The sequence below is a fragment of the Neovison vison genome, chromosome X (assembly GCF_020171115.1).
Source record: "Neovison vison isolate M4711 chromosome X, ASM_NN_V1, whole genome shotgun sequence".
NCBI classification, from domain to species: domain Eukaryota; kingdom Metazoa; phylum Chordata; class Mammalia; order Carnivora; family Mustelidae; genus Neogale; species Neogale vison.
In genome coordinates, this window is record NC_058105.1 from 119,008,688 (window position 1) to 119,026,115 (window position 17,428).

The 17,428-nt window shown below is 45.2% G+C and overlaps 2 protein-coding genes across 3 annotated transcripts in view; one reads left to right on the forward strand and one right to left on the reverse strand.

The window, feature by feature from the left end:
• Positions 1 to 17,428, forward strand: part of CTPS2 (CTP synthase 2) — a 100,431-nt gene that overhangs the window by 59,097 nt on the left and 23,906 nt on the right. For both annotated transcript variants that reach the window (XM_044234835.1, XM_044234836.1), the window contains exon 14: positions 6,486 to 6,582. In XM_044234835.1, the coding sequence (XP_044090770.1) occupies positions 6,486 to 6,582 (97 nt within the window). The remainder of the gene's footprint in view (positions 1 to 6,485; positions 6,583 to 17,428) is intronic.
• LOC122896778 (ATP synthase F(0) complex subunit C2, mitochondrial-like) lies at positions 601 to 1,116 on the reverse strand. The gene has a single exon (XM_044234838.1). It carries the CDS (start codon positions 1,081 to 1,083, stop codon positions 646 to 648), a length of 438 nt encoding a protein of 145 aa, XP_044090773.1. The 5' UTR covers positions 1,084 to 1,116; the 3' UTR covers positions 601 to 645.

A 17,428-nucleotide genomic window follows, 5' to 3' on the forward strand; every position in this document is an offset into this window, starting at 1 on the left:
TAGGCAGGGCTACCGTTCCTTCCAGAAGCTTTAGGGGAGAACCTGTTTCTTTGCCTTTTCCAGCTTCTGGAGGCTGCCTGCCTATGACCCCTTCTTCCATCTTCAGAGCCAGGAGGGTGCATCTTCCAAGCTCTCTCTGTCTTTTCTCTCTGACCACCACTTTGTCTTCTGTCTCCTTCTCTGACTCAGACTCTCCTTCTTCTGTCTTATAAAGACCCAGTGGTTAAAGGGGCACCTGGGTGGCTCAGTGGGTTAAGCGTCTGACTCTTTTTTTTTTTCTTTTCTTATTAATACAGTATTTATTTGTCTTCCCTCTGTCAAACCCTGAGCCAACCACTTTCCCCAGGCTGCCTGGGGAGGTATAGGAAAAGGATTATACAGGGTAGACAAGACACGGCAGAAAGACCTATGGGAGGGGCGCCTGGGTGGCTCAGTGGGTTAAGCCTCTGCCTTCGGCTCAGGTCATGATCTCAGGGTCCTGGGATCGAGTCCCGCATCAGGCTCTCTGCTCAGCAGGGAGCCTGCTTCCCCCTCTCTCTCTGCCTGCCTCTCTGCCTACTTGTGATCTCTCTCTGTCAAATAAATGAATAAAATCTTAAAAAAAAAAAAAGAAAGAAAGACCTGTGGGAGGTGGAGACGGCTCCTTCACATGGCGAAGAGGATGAGAAAGGCCACCATCCGGCAAAAGAGCCTCATGGCTTCCGAGAGGGCAAAGCCCAGAACGGCGTAGGGAAAGAGCTGTTGCTTCAGAGAGGGATTCCTGGCATAACCAATGATGAGGCTCCCAAACACAGTCCCAATTCCAGCCCCAGAGCCAGCCACCCCTACCGTGGCAGCCCCAGCCCCATTGAACTTGGCTGCTGTATCAATGTCCCTTGAAATGGCGCTGGTTTGGAAGCTTCGGCTAGGAATAAGTGAGGTCAGGGGACGTTGGGCTGTCAAGAAGCTGAGGCCCTTATAAGGTGCCTCATCTGTCAGTGTCTCGGGTGGTTTTAGCACCACTGCAGACAGTGATCGGCTCAACAGCTGAGAGGTGCTCCTGACCAAGAAGGGGGCAGAGACGAACTTTGCACGGGCGGACATTTTCAGGGGATGAGGGGCTCTGGCAGGAGAGCTGCTCCCAGGGCTGAGGAGACCAGCGTCTGACTCTTGATTTCAACTCAGGTCATGATCGGGCTTTGTGCTCAGGGCAGAGTCTGCTTGAGATTCTCTCTCCCTCTCCCTCTGCCCCTCCCCATGCTCATGCACTCAATGACTCTCTCTCAAATAAATAAATAAATCTTAAAAGCAAAATTAAAATAAGGACCCTGTGGTTACATTGGGCCCGCCCAGATAACCCAGGACAGCCTTCGCATCTCGAGAGCCTTAATTTACTCATGTCTGCAAAGTCTCTTTTGTCATGTAAGGTTACCTGTTCACAGATTCCATGGGCTAGGGTGAGGACCTCATCATCCAGCCTACCACAAGGACTAATTCAACATGAGCTCATAGCATATAGGTGATTTATTTGGTAGGGTGAGCGTAATAGCACAGTGTTAATTAGGGGTCGGTAAGGAGAACAAGAGGGTACCCCAAAAACATGGGCCCATGTGGAATGGTGGGGAGAAGGCATTTTAAGAAAAGTAGTGAAGAGGCGATGTATATGAAGAGGGGTTGTGGGGAGGCGAGCAGAGGAGCTGTCAGCAACGGATCTGTCTGGCCAAGGTGGAAACCACAGGTTAGAACTCATGAGGCGAGCACAGGCAGACTGGGTTCCTGAATGAGGTGGAACCTGAGTACCACAGCGGAAGGGCGTCGATTTGATCTGCGGTGGTGGAGGCTGCCGAGTTCGCAGTGTAACACAGAACGAGTTCATACTTGAAGAACATCAGCTGGACATTTTAGAGAGATTATACTAAGTCAGTGGCTACCCCACTGAATACTAACCAGGATATAATGATTTTCATTTTGAAAATCTTCACTAATTTGATAGGTTAAAAAATGACACTTCGTTTGAATTTCTTGTTTGATTACCATTGAAATGGCAAGTTTTGTATACTTTTATATACAATATAAATTATATTTATAATAAAATAGAATTATAATTATTATATATGTTATATATGTCATAAAAAAAGAACAAAAAAAAGCTCATACTTTGTGCGCAACTTGAATATGACTCATTAATAATCGACATCAGAAGCAGGCTTGAAAAAAAAATGACCAGAAAAAACTAATGACTCCTTCAGTGTCCCCAGATGTCCAAAGGCAAGGGACAGGAGGGAAGCTGACCTACTCCACACACTGGAATTTCATCTTTGATAAGAGAAACTAACTTCCCTAGACTTTGTCGTTAAGGCATGTGGGTCGCATGAACCCAGTCTTGAACCCATTACAATCTCTTATTGTGGGCTGCAGAAACTTCAGTAAGGGTTAATTAGTGTCTTTATCCTTATGTGGCGCTTTTACATCTAAAGCTTTATCACCACCAGCATTCGTTACTTATTGATTCTTTTTTATTTTTCTTATGCTGTATGGCTGGCTCAGTTCCAAGGAAGGACGGACCTGTGGTGGGGTTCAGACAGCAGCGAAGGCAAAATCAGAGCAGACCAAGGCAATCCTTTTGCAATGGAAGAGGCATTTTCCTCCTAGATGCAAATCTAGGGGGTTTTGGAAATGTCAGGATTCAAACGAAAGCACATTTGAGGGTTTTTTGTTTTTAAGATTTTATTTATTTATTTATTTGTTTTTGAGCGAGAGAATGAGCAGGGGTGGGGAGGAGCAGAGGGAGAGGGAGAAGCAGACTCCCCGCTGAGCAGGAAGCCCAATTTGGGGCTCCATCCCCGAACCCTGGGATCATGACCTGGGCCAGACAATGACCTAAGACATATGCTTAACCTCCTGAGCCACCCAGGGGCCCCAAGGGTTTTTTCTTTTTTTTTTCTTTTTTAAACTATCCCAGTCATGATAAAGGATATGTTTTGAAATCGATGTCTCTCAGGCTTTTCACGGAAGGGATATGAGGCACAAAGATATTTTCCCTGATGTCAACGCTGAATCAGGTTGCTTGTAACCCAAGAGGCAGTCATGCATAGGAGGTGCCTGTAACTGAAGGCAGGTGGCGGGGCCTGGCTTGGCCAGAAACACACTGCGTCCTCTACCTTCTGCAGTCTTCCCCTTCCATTGTGTTTGGGTTCCACCAGCCCGTGCCTGACACTGACATTCGGGGACATCATTTGTCATTAGAAAGCTACTTGCCTCTGCTCCCCCATCTTTTCTCTAACATTTTCTTTGCTTTCTCCAGTGGTTTCTGTGCTAATACGTTTTAATCAGAAGATCACCGTGGCTGCTATTCCTTGGGATTTCTTTCTGTGTTGTCATTTCAGGAGAAGGTTATAGTTATTGCTTCTGAAAACAGCAGGGATAATGTGAACTAATACCCTAGTGGAAGTTTGAAATAATATATTTCACTGTTTGGGCTTTAAATTTGTATTTTCATTAAAATAATGCTATGTACAAAGTTTACAAAGCCAACATGTTCCAAAAGGTGTATAATGAAAATACTTAGTAATCTGCACACCCTCTCTGCCACCGTTAAGTCTTCCAGCTGTTTCTCCTGATATTTACCTCCATTTTTATTATTTTTATGCATATATATAAACTGTATCCCCAACATGGGGCTCAAACACAAGACCCCAAGATCAAGAGTCACGTGTTCTGCTGACTGAGCCAGGCAGATGCCCACTACCTACCTCCATGGGTTTAAATAATATTCTCATACCGCTTTCTCAGAGATTTCCAGATTTCCATTTATGTTAGAGGAGTCTTTAACACCCTCAGGCTGTCCCTGTGCCCAGTGCATTTTTCTTTTGGAAATATGTTCTAGTTTGTCAAGTTCATCTCAAGTACGCAGTAAGGCAGGTTTCCTGTCCGCTGGTGGGTCAGGTGGGTCAAGTTTTCTTACTGGTTCATAGCAGAACATTTCTTGAAGACCAGGCACGCCAATAACTATACAAACTACGTTCAGAGACTCTTCCTGGGCAGAAGAGTCCAACGCAGGAAGTAAGGGTGGTTTGAGCAATCACAGAACTCATAAGAAACCAGGGGGTAGTTTATTGCTGTGCTCTTCCTTCATGGTTCAGGTTGTCTTAAACATAAGTGAAAGTTGCGGCTGTGGTGGATAATGCAGTCTTATCTGCCCTTTCCTAGAAAATGCTTAAGGGGCTGGGCATTTATAAGCAGCTTAGCTTTGAGAACTGGAAGCTGATGCCCTCTCTCACCTCCCTCCAGCAGTACTTAATCTAGCCATAATTAGCCAACCAAGGAAGATAGGAAAGAGATGCCAAGGCCAAGAGCACTTCAGAACTGAGCACTCTATCCAGCAAGGGGAGGAATCAAGTTTTTTCTCCACCCCTTCTCCTCAGTGACTCTTAGAGTGTACTTGGGACACGGGGTTCAGACGGCTTGGAAAGTTCTGGGGCACTGATAAGATCATACAAGTTCTGGGAAAATTTTGACCTCAGGAAGTTGCCGTTGTCCAGGCTTCCTATAGAGTAATACATGGCAGTTAAGGTATGGGGGGAATAAACTGGACGAAAGGTTTTATGAGAGGGAACCTGAGTAGTTCCATTAGAACAGGTTATCTTGCCCAACTATAGTCTTTAACAGCTTAAAAAAAAAAAAAAAGATGAAACAAAACCATGAAATCATAGCATCTAGAACTGGGAAAACAGAACAATGACTTACGAGAATGGGCTTTTCATAAAAATCATGTGTTTCTGAATTTCTGTGAAGTAAATTGAACATAAATCTGAAATTATTTGGTCTGAGTTCATTGCTTCCTTCCATCATGCACTTATTCCGTGTATACCCTGGGCCAGTTCCATCGATGCGAGGGGCTGGGAATGCCGTGTAAGGAAAGACAGCACTGGCCCAGCTGTCAAGGAGGTACAGTCTGACACGCAAAAGCACTCTACAGACATGAAGTGAGGGCAGCTCAGTGCGGGGGAGGGCAGAGATTGGGGGTCCTGACTAGGCTGTGGAGCCTGGGAATATCAGCTCCCCATAGGAGTTCATACTGGATAGTGGAGCTGAGATCTCAAGGTTGAGGCTGGTTTGATTTAGGAAAGGAAGGTAGGGGAATGGGAGATGTCCTGGGCAGAGGAAACAGCATGTGCAAAGTTCTCATGGGGGGAGGAAAGAAGATGCACTGGAGGAAGGGAAGGAAGGCCACACTGACCAGAATTCAGGGGACGGTCCTGGGATACGAGGCTGGAGGGGTAGGCTGGGCTGATACCAGGCAGTCAAGGATTTCAAGATGGGGTAATACGACTACTTTGCATTTGCTGGCGAAGTGCAGGGTAGGGTAGCCTGGGGCCATGTGAACTAGGCTAGGGGGGGGCAGGCTTCTGGTAAGCTCTGGCTGTAGTCCTGGGGAGGGGCTGTGGTTTGGGTGGTGGTTGGAGCAGTGGATGAATGTCGGAAATCTGGAGGGGGTGAATGGAGAGAACTGGACACACTGAAGATGAGGGACAAAGAAGAGGGAGAGATCCAGGGCAGCGCTTAAGTTTACCACATACAGAATGTGCTAGAATGGATAACATTACCCTCCTTTTTGCTTAAAGGAATTCTTCTAAGGTTTTCTACAAAAAAGTATCTTTGGTATAGTTTTCCACAAGGATTGGCAGATTTGCTTATGGAAAATCTTTAAGGAGTGAAGTGGGCAGTGGGGGAGGGATGTGAATAGCAAAGTGAGAGGTCCCAGAGGTCCAGAACTTGAAGTGTGAGCATTGCCTGCAACTGACAGCTCGAGGAATGACAGGAGGAAGGTCATAAAGAGGCTCCTGATAAATTTTTTACAAGTGATTTGAAGGAAAGATGAAAAGCAGAGACAAACAGGAAGCATACCATGAGGGGTGTGTCAAGCATGAATGTATTTGAATAAGAAAATTGGAAAGAACGATCATGTTTTACTCTTTAGGGAACATCCTTATGCAACGATAATTACTCTAAAAGTAAAGCTTTGGGGGCACCGGAGCGGCGAGGTCTGTTAGGCATCTGCCTTCAGCTCCGGTCATGATCTCAGGGTCCTGGGATCGAGCCCTGAGTGGGGCTCCTTGCTCAGCGGGGAGCCTGCTTCCCTCTGTCCCTCTACCTGCCACTCTCCCTGCTTGTGCTTGCTCTCTCTGACAAATAAGTAAATAAAATTTTTTTTTATTTTTAAAATTTTTTATTTGACAGGCAGAGATCACAAGGAGGCAGAGAGGCAGGCGGCGGGGTGGGGTGGGGGGCAGGCTCCCCGCTGAGCAAGGAGCCCAATGCAGAGCTTGATCCCAGGACCCTGGGATCGTGACCTTAGCCAAAGGCAGAGGTTTTAACTCACTGAGCCACCGAGGTGCCCCAAGTAAATAAAATCTTTACAAAAAAATAAAATGAAAGTAAAGCTTGAGATGTGGGAAATAACATTTATGTAAGATGGAAAAACCGGATTTGTTTTGTTTTCTAAGGTGATTGATATGCCTGAACACAACCCTGGCAATTTGGGAGGAACGATGAGGCTGGGAATCCGAAGAACTGTTTTCAAAACTGAAAATTCAATATTAAGTAAGTTTCTCTGATCACTGGTTTTACGACAGCGGGGGTGCTTGGCATGGCCGCGCAGTCCGAGGCTAATCACACCCCTTCCACTCCTCGGGTTCCCCTTCCAGCAGCCCCTGGTTCTCCTACGACTCTTCCTCCTACCTGCCCTCCTCCCCCACGCCATGCCCTTGCTGGTCCTTCTGCTTCCGGATCCCTCCCCCTGGTAGGGCTGGTAGATGGCTAGGAAAACGCCCTCTCATCTGATCTCCACAACACCCTGCCCAAGGAGCTGCTCTGTGATTGACCAATGCTCCTGGAGATGCTCCCGGAGATGCTCCCGGAAATGCTCCCGGAGATGACCTTGCCCAGGGAGCCCCGGTTCACTCAGTTCTTTCCAATCCACTCCACCGAAAACCAGCTTCCAGTTCAGTTGTTTCTTTTTTTTTTTATTTTTTTTAATTTTTATTTATTTATTTATTTATTTTTAAAGATTTTATTTATTTATTTGACAGAGATCACAAGCAGGCAGAGAGGCAGGCAGAGAGAGAGGAAGGGAAGCAGGCTCCCCGATGAGCAGAGAGCCCGATGCGGGACTCGATCCCAGGACCCTGAGATCATGACCCGAGCCGAAGGCAGCGGCTCAACCCACTGAGCCACCCAGTTCAGTTGTTTCATGCCGGACTGGTTTTAGCCACTAATTTACAAACTTCGTGAGGAGGAGAGCAGTTATTTGAGAAGTAGATTTCTCTGTTCCCCCAGTAGCTTCGGCATGGGGAGAGGAAAGTATGATGGGGCTTTCCATCTGATATTTGCCCATCTTCTACTCTCGATAAGGTTATTCAAATTTTTGTGAAACTTTTTCTCATAGATGAACATATTCTATGAGAATAACTTAGAGTGAGAAAACCCCCAAAGGCCTGAGTTCAATTTAGTAAATACAGTTTGAGTGCCTACTCTTAGCCAAAGGTGCTATGCTAAGAGCTGTAGGTCCACTCCCTGCCCGGGACAGCCGTCAGCCCTGCCGGCCTCAAAGCAGGTGCAAAGAGGGTGATGAGGGGGAAGGTGCGAGGTGCCGAGAAGGCTGGAAGGAGACAAAGGGAACGGAGGTTTCTTGGGTGTCCAGCATCACTCCCATGAAGTTATGAGCGTATCTTAGAAAAATGCCTTATTCGAGAAGGATAAGACCAGGAATGTGAGTTTCTCCTTTATGGATAAGAAACTGCTTCCATGAACTATAAAGCTTCTGCATAAGAATGAAATTTAAAAAGGAAAAGTTTCAAGGTACACACATTTCCCTACTTTCTCTGGATAAGAAACCACTGTTCTCTAAGTGGCTTTTTTTCTTTAAGAATGTGCAAACTTTTTCTCTTCTTAGATAATAGCAGTGATTCCTCCTCAGCTTTCCGATGTTTTCAAACCCTTCGAATCTTGGTTCAAATAATTGCCTAAGAAACAAAAAATGGTTAGTGAAAAATGTAATGTTTTAAAATTGTATCTTCTGTAAAGGATTCAGTGCTCATCATACTCAGCTTTTAAAAAAGACCATTGTTCAAAATATTGAAAATTTTGATGTGTCTTGATAGAAATAAGACTGAGTTAGGGTTTATTTTTCTGTAGTGTAGACATAAAAGTAATGTCAATGATTTTTATGATTCTTAAACACACGAAGAGCTTGTTGCTTAATTAATATCTTCGGTCTGCTTTTTTTTTTTTTTAAGATTTTATTTATTTATTTGACAGAGAGAGACAGCGAGAGAAGGAACACAAGCAGGGGGAGTGGGAGAGGGAGTGCCTAAAGCCTGAAGATATTGGTAGACACAATGGCTGGATTACTAAAGTCATTCTAATTTTTATATTCATCAAGTTCCTCTTTTTTTCTTAGTCACCTATTAGTTCCTTAAGGTTCAGGAAAACTGGGAATTTGTTTTTTCTTTTTTTCAAGCATTTCACTGAGGCATCATTGACATACAGACAGCTATACATATTTCACATTTGCAATGAGATGAGATGAATTTGAGTTTTCTAAAGTGGAGATTACAGGTATAAATCGATTTGGACCAAAGTACTAATCATCATTTGCTCAGTTTGTAAGAAACATGTCACCAGAGGCTCACTTCTGTCCTCCTTCTGCATGCGTGGGCTGTCCTTGACTACAAAGGCTTTTTGTTATTAAAGGAGTAAGGACAGTGTGTGGGGAATTGTCAAAGCTGGTTCACAGGTCTTCACAAATAAGATATTTTTTCTGTAACACTTCACCATAGTGTTAATTACACCTTCATGATGTCTTCGAAACTTTATCTTGCTTGATTTTTATGTAGCCTTTTGTTGTAGAATAACATTTTATGAACCTAGTCTTTGTGTCTATTACTTGGGCATATAATATTTCATTGAATTAAGGAACCATAATCCACTGACTCATTTCTTATTGCTAAACATTGCAGGTTGTTTCCAACATTTTGTTAGAAAAATGCTGATGCAAACGTCTTGACATGGTGTTTATGTTCTTTTAATTGTTTCCTTAGGATAGATTTCCAGGAGTCGGACTATTAGGTCAAAGGGTATGAACACTTTTATGACTGATAATTCTGCTGGATTGTTTGAAGGAAGAGGTGAACCAGTTCATAGTGATGTTAACTGTACTGTACTGTTCTTGCTTTCTCTAGTCTTTTTGCAAGTGCTGGTTTTTTTTTTTAAGATTTTATTTATTTATTTGACAGACAGAGATCACAAGTAGACAGAGAGGCAGACAGAGAGAGGAGGAAGCAGGCTCCCTGCTGAGCAGAGAGCCCGATGCAGGACTCGATCCCAGGACCCTTGGGATCATGACCTGAGCTGAAGGCAGAGGCTTTAACCCACTGAGCCACCCAGGCGCCCCTCCAAGTGTTTTTATTACTTTTCTTTTTGCTCTCCTAGCAAGAACAAAAAGGGCCCTTTATTAGTGTACTCTATTTTGCATTTCTTTTCATTACTACAAAGTAGAAAGTCCCTCCCACCCCAAAATGTTGATTTACTTGTATATATACTGCCCATGTTCCTAGTAACACTTAATTGTAGGAAGGGAGAGATCTACCAGCCCAAAGTCTATAACCTAAATGGCCTCAGCCAGGGGTTGATAAACTTTTTCTGTAAAAGCCCAGATAGTACATATTTTCAGCTTTGGGGGCCACATGATCTTTGATGCAACAGCTCAACTCTGTCACTGTAGTGTAAAAGCAGCCGCAGGCAAATACATAAACGAATGAGCGTAGCTATATTCCAATTTATGTCCCTTTATTTACGGGCACTGAAATGTGAATTTCATGTAATTTTCATGCATCATGAGATATTATTCTTCTTTTGATTTTTTTTTTCAACCATTTGAAAATGTAAAAATCATTCTAAGTTCGAGGGCTGACCAAAAAAGTCAGGGGAATCCTATTTTGCTTCAGAATTACCATGGCTTGCCAAACCCCGGTCTACACAAAAACAGGCAGTGAAGCTGTTACCCTCCTGGGGAGTGTTCAAGGACATCTCCCAAGCTTGTCTACTTGCCTGCCTGCAAACCCTATTTAGTGACAGAATAAGGTCAAGAGGGCTTTCGGAAGCCATTTGACCCAATCAGTATTTTTCAGCAAGGAAATGGAGGGCAGAGAGGGGAAGTGGCTCACCGTCAGTGGGTGGTCAGAACAGGCCCAGACCACTCGTCTTGCATGGTTTCTAGTCTTCTACGCCAACAGATGGCCCTAGCTCCACAACCCACCATTATAATCACTCTCCAGTAGGCAATTCTTAAAACACACATTTTACTATTGTTAAACTCCGTTTTTCAGATATGTATCTTTCACTGCATGTAAATTACACCTCAATTTTCCAAAACAGCATTTTATCTGGATACATAGATGGCAGGACTTGTCTTGTAGGGAGACCATAACTTGGTTGATTAACTCATTACATGACTTCTGAAAAGCAGAAGGAGAAATGGTGCAGAGCAGGTTAAGTATTAAACCAGGTGTTTTGAAGAGGGAGAAATCGAGAAAGAGGTGGGAAAGTACCAGGGAACTTCATTACGAGAGGATTCTGAGGCTCCAAAAATAAACTTTATCGGTTTGCCTGTGGCTCTCAACTGAGTGTGAGAGTTGAGAACATAGTAAAATACAAAGCAATTCATACAAAGTTCAGAGCTCACTAAGGGGATGGCTGACAGCTTGTTTGATGGTTATTGTTTCCAAAATATTGCAGTCCCCGGGCTTAATTTTTTTGGTCAGGTCCCAGACATGTTGCTGAGAGATCCAGAAAAGGAAGCATGTCTTTGTCTATGCTGAGTGTGGTTTTCAAACGTAACTGCCACCTACCAGAAAGAATATGCAGGTAGCATGTTTTAATGCTGCTCAGTGTGGTGTGCCTATGCACTGGATGGATTGCTAGAGTCAGCTCAATTTAAAGCAAATCCCGTATTTGACTCTAAACCAGTACCCAAATGGTGAGGGAGCCCTTGCCTTTAGAAACAGGAATGCTGTAGGGGTGGAAAGGCACAGAGCAGGCCTGAGTACTTGGGGTAGGGATGGGAGGTGCGGGGGGCTGGGGGTAGGCAGAGGAAGGAAAGGGCCACCCAATGAACATAGCTCTGTGCTGAGGAACCGTTAAAAGCGAGTGGGTGCCATTTTGCCCTTTGGGGGTGTCCAGTCCTGTGGAGAACGTGGCATAACATTTTGGAAGGAATTAGAAGCCCTTTTCGGGGCAGTGTATCCACCCAGAGACCAGGCCCTGGTGACTTCCCATCAGAGTTCTGAAAAGATGACCCTCCTCCTCAGGGCAGACGACAAGGGGACAGTGCAACTTGACACAGGCAGACGTCAGCTGGCAGTGGAGGCTGCGGAGAGCTGCTCGGGGTGATGCGGCTAGATGGAATGCATTAGGAAAAGACTTAATTCCTTTTGGGGATCTTCCTGGCATTTCCTCATAATAAGGAGGAGGACTTGGCTAAAACATTTGGTTCTGTTTTATTGTGAAAGAAAAAGGGTTTTGTTCTGAGAGAACAGGCAACAGGCCAATGAGGGATGTATGGGGTGAGTCCCAGTGTTGAGGATCTGGGTTAAATTCATGGCATTGGAAATGCAGAGGGGTCAATCTCGAATTTGAAGGAAAAGGGGATAAGGTAGAATAAATTTTCACTGGCTAGAAAAATTGCTTTTGCTTTCTTATCTCTTATCAAGGCATTGATAGAGAAAAACAGCTTCTAGTTCCTGGTGTGATTAGATTGCTAGGAACTTTAAGAAAATAATCGTGCCATACAAAGAGCCTTGGCTGGGTTAATGAGGTAATTTACAAAACAGTTTAAAAGAGGTCACCAGGGATTTAGGGACGCTGGAAGTCCCTGCCTCGGTAATTTGTCGTGGTGAGACCGATGGGAAGGGAGTGTGGTGCTGCTCTGCGCCAGCTGGTGTTCTCCTGCCCCCCTCTGATGGTCCACACTGCAGGCGAGCTCTCTCCCCTGCCCCTTCTTGCCTTTTGCTGGGGGAACCATTCTCTAAGGTGTATTTGCGGATATGGGGGCTTCCAGGTCTGGGACGTAACATAGCCCCTTTAATCCTGACAAGAGGAGGCATTTACATGTCCCTTACTGGACCGGTTCTGCGCCAAGGACCTCGCCCACGGGAACTAGTGGGGTGGTTAAAACCCAGCCACGCTGCCCCAGTGGAGACCCCTCTGGGCCCAGCTCTCTGTCCCTGGCTGTGTAGCTACTTACGGCGCTGCAGTTTCCACCTCTGGAGAGCGGACGCCAGAATGCCTCCTGCCTCATGGGGTTCTGGTGAGGGTTAAATCAGTTATACATGTGAGTTCTTCAGTGCCCGGCAGAGCAGAAGCGCTATTCAAGTGCGGCTGTTAGGATCATTAAGATGAAGGGCATATTGTCAATACAGTGAGACCTGTGAGTCTCTCGAAGCTCTGGGTATGATGGAGTATTAAAATACCTTATGATCGGGGCACCTGGGGGGCTCATCAGTTGGGCGTCTGCCTTCAGCGCAGGTCATGATCCCAGGATCCTGGGATCAAGCCCCACATCGGGCTCCCTGCTCAGCGGGGAGCCTGCTTCTCCCTCTCCCTCTGCAGCTCCCCCTGCTTGTGTTTTCTCTCTTACACACTCTCTCTCTCCAATAAATACATTTAAAAAATCTTAAAAGAAATAGAAAATACGATACCATATGATCCAGTAATTCCACTACTGCAAATTTACCCAAAGAAAATTAAAAACACTAATTTAAAAAAATGCACGCACCCTTTGTTTATGGCAGCATTATTTACAATAGCCAAGATATGGAAGCAGCCCAAGTATTCTTGAATAGATAAATGCTTAAAGAAGCTGCGGTGTGTATACACATACACACACACACACAGAGCAGAGTATCGCTCAGCCATATAGAAGGATGAGATCTTGCCATTTGCAACGACACGGATGGACCTGGAGGGTATTCTGCTAAGTGATGTTAGTCAGACTGAGAAAGACAAATACCATATGATTTCACTCATAATGTGGAATCTAAAAAACAAATGAATAAATAAATGACAAGCAGAATTCTATCTATAAAGACAGAGAACAAATTGATGGTTGCCAGAGGGGCGGGGGGTGGGAGGGATGAGCAAAATGGGTGAAGGGAAGTGGGAGATACGGGCTTCCGATTATGGAATAAATAAGTCATGGGAATATGAGGTAGAGGGAATATTGTCAGTGGCATTGTAACGATGTTGCGTGGTGACAGACAGGAGCTTTTGCTGTGGTGAGCACAGCATAACACACAGAGGTATTGAATCACTATGTTGTACACCCGAAATGAATGCGATATTGTATGTCAGCTACACTTAAAAAAAAAAAAAAAAAAAAAGAATAGGGTCCTCCAGACATGGAGAGGGGAGAAGGGGTGAGCCCGAGGAGAAGGGAAGCGGGCATTCCCCTTGCCTTACATGTTCTCTCCAGTCCCTCTGTTCTGGTCTCCTTGCTCCCTACCTGCTAATATGACTAGCAGAAGCAGACAAAAAAAATCTAAGAAAAGAGGTATTAAAGATGGGATAAGAATACTAAGTCGGGGTGGGGGAAAGAGATGCAAGCAATGAAAATAATATAATGCTGTAATGTGGAGTTAAAGGCAACGATTCACATTTTAAAAATCGAAAATTAGCATTTTTATACTAGCAAACTGAGATAAAAGCAGATCACGAAAAATAAAATTAGAGAAAGAGGAGGAGTTTAGATGCTTAAAAGGAATGAGATGTTTTATAAAAACTGAAGAAATGGTATACCAAGATCCAAAAGTAATAAATAAAGAAGGAAAAAAATGGTGGCTGGCCCGACTGCACACTTTCTAAGCATCAGTAATGAGGACGTTCTGTGCATCGTTTCATTTATTCCTTTCAATACCGACCTGGGTGGATTTTGCACAAGAGAGAAAGGCATCTTAGGCAGCTTAAGTCATTTGTTAGAATGTCACTCAGCTGATTTCTGAGCCCGACCTCTTGGCCATCTCACTATATCAAATAGCAGACCTCAATTAAAGAGGGGATAGAAAGACCCAAACAGCTCACAGAGCTGAAAGCTGCCTTGCGCTGAGAGCCCCAAGACAGGGTTCCACAGGTCTCAGGAGGAGTGTTTTGTGGAGAAGAGCCCGGAGTGCCGAAAGTGAAGACCCCACCTCTGGCTTCTGAAAGACCGTCTGAAACCACATGCTTGGCTTGAGAAGGGACACACGCCCTGAATGGACATTGGACTGAACAGCTCGGCCGGTAGGACTGGGCTGGGAATGTAAATGAGTCAAACAGCCAGGTGTAAGAAGTGCCACAGCTTAACTCCGCAATCAGTGGCAGCTACATCAGGCCTTAGAGTTAGAGAGGCGGTAGGGAGTGATGGGGACTGGGGCAAACTGACAAGCAGTTGACCCGTCAACTGCTAAAACTGATAGTTGCATGAAGAACTATGGCTTCACTGTTGCCAGTCTTCGAACTTTCCAAGAGAATCTGGAAGTCTGGAGTTTTATGACAAATCTGGTTTCTAAATGTTGGCAACTTAATTCAGAATTTTAAAACACTGTGTGTTTGCCAAAACCATGCAAACCAAATACACCAAACATCTGTACCCTGGGCAGCGTCTTGGGATCTCTGAACTAGACACACGCCAGCAGACCCTTGCACATAAACAGAGAACTCTAGCCCCTCTAGTGCTTAATTAGTTCAGGGCATGGTTCTGGGCAGTCTTTAAAGGGAGTTTGATGAAGACATTGGTGCAGCAATTAAAAGGTGTTTGGGCAACGGTAAGGCAGTTCTGCCTAGAGGGAAGAGGTCACGAAGCCCATCAGGGAGTGATGTTACCTTTTGGACATGCCATGGGTGATTTCTTCTAGCTCCCGTGGAAATAGGAAATGTGGGGCCCAGGTGAAAGATAAGAATCAGAAGGTACAGATTGGGGGTCTAGAGCATGGGGGGGGATGGCTTTCAGCAGTGAATGTGGGGGAAGAAGAGAAGGTATGGTTCTGGGCAGGTGTCCCTACTTGAGGATGAAGAGCTAGTAAATGGGGCAAGGGGAGTACACAGAGGAGCAGAGGTCACAGATGGGGAAAGGGGGAATTACTCAGGTCCCAACTGAAGACACATTTGCTATTATTTTGAGAGGTTATTTTGAGAGCTGTTCAGTAAAACAACAGGAACAAAAACCAAGTTGCAAAGGATGGGGATGGGATGTTTAGATAAAGGGTAAGTTAGGGGAAGAGGGGGTGGTGGGGGCAAGAATGGGGCTGCATAGCCTTTACTTTTTCACATTTTAATTGTGGTAAATACACATAACATTAAATTTACCGTCTTAACCATTTTTTTAAAAAAAGATTTTATTTATTTATTTGAAAGACAGAGATCACAAGTAGGCAGACAGGCAGGCAGAGAGAGAGAGAGAGAGGGAAGCAGGCTCCCTGCTGAGCAGAGAGCCTAATGCAGGGCTCTATTCTAGGACTCTGGGATCATGACCTGAGGTGAAGGCAGAGGCTTTAACCCACTGAGCCACCCAGGCTCCCCAACCATTTTTTTAAAAGAATTTATTAGTCAGAGAGAGAGAGAGCACAAGTGGAGGGAGGGGCAGAGGGAGAGGGAGAAGCAGGCTCCCCGCTGAGCAAGGAGCCTGAGGTAGGACTCGATCCCAGGACCCTGGGATCATGACCTGGGTTGAAGGCAGAGGCTTAACCCACTGAGCCACCCTGGTGCCCCCCATCTTAACCATTTTAAAGTATATAGTTCAAAAATACACACACACACACACACACACACACACACACTGTGCATGTGCACACAAGCAGGGAGAGGAACAGAGGGGGGGGGAAGCAGTCCCCCACTGAGCAGGGAGCCCGATGCTGTGGGGCTCCATCCCAGGACCCCTGGATCACGACCTGACCAGAGCTCAAGGCAGACGCTTAACCGACGAGCCACCCAGACACTCGCCCCCGCCCCCAACTTGCTTCTTAAGGCAACATGAAGCTTATGTGCAGTTAATCTCTGTTGCATTTGATTTTGTCTCCAGAAAGACTAGGACAGAGAAGAAGTCTGTGTCGTTTTGTTGAGGATTTCCCCCTGTGCCCAAGATCATCGCATGGCACGAGTGCTGGATCAGTCCATCCGGAGAACCGCTCCTCACAACGTGCTGTGTCTAGCCCTCAGTCTGTTCACTCCACACCTAGATACACTCCGCAGTCAGCAGCAGCTAGCGGCAGCTTGCCTTGTCACCGATTGTCATTGATTGTCCTCCTACAGCGCTTTCAGCCAAAGTGGGGATCAGCAGTGCCTAATCCAGAATGCACAGGGAGTCGCTCGTGGTGCTTTGTAAAAACCCACATGCCCAGGTCCTCTCCTGAGAGTAACCAAATCAGAATCCCTGGGGCCAGGGCCCCAGAATGAGCATTCTTGGTTTTATTTTGTTTTTAAGGTGTTTCCTTTTGTTTCTTTTTTTTTTTTTAAGATTTTATTTATTATTTATTTGACAGAGAGAGATCACAAGTAGGCAGAGAGGCAGGCAGAGAGAGAAAGAGGAAGCAGGCTCCCTGCTGAGCAGAGAGCCCAATGTGGGACTCGATCCCAGGACCTTGAGATCATGACCTGGGCCGAAGGTAGAGGCTTTAGCCCACTGAGCCACCCAGGCGCCCTTTAAGGTGTTTTCAAATAGAATTGTACTGGTAACATTCTGAGCTATTCTCAACATATAGTTATAAAGGAAATTTCAATTTTTTTTCCCCTGGATATGGCAGTGGATTAGTTTTGTGAATTCGTTCTTGACAGATTTGTAAGTGATCAGGTAAGAATTTGAGTCCATGAAACAGTATTTCCAAAGTTCTGAAAACATGTCTCATTATATGCCATATATATATATATATACACACACATATATATACATATATGTGTGTGTATATATACACATAAACATATATACACACACACACACACACACACATAGAAATGATCCATCCATTAAACAAATATTTATTTATTTATTTAGATTTTATTTATTTCTTTGACAGAAAGAGAGAACACAAGCAGGGGGAGTGGCAGGCAGAGGGAGAGGGAGAAGCAGACTCCCCACTGAGCAGGGAGCCCAACTCCGAGCTCCATCCCAGGACCCTGGGATCATGCCCTGAGCCAAAGGTAGACACCTAACCCACTTGATGAAGTTCTCGAACCTAGGTGAGGTTCAGTGGGGTGAGGTTCGGAGCCGACGGCTAAAGAAAGAATTCTTAAGACGTCTCTGGTGCAAAAAGGTGGTTTATTAGAGCACGGGGACAGGACCCGTGGGCAGGCAGAGATGCGGCTGCCCCGAGCCTGTGAGGAGTGTCTGGTTATATACACAGGAGTTGGGTAGGTGAGGACA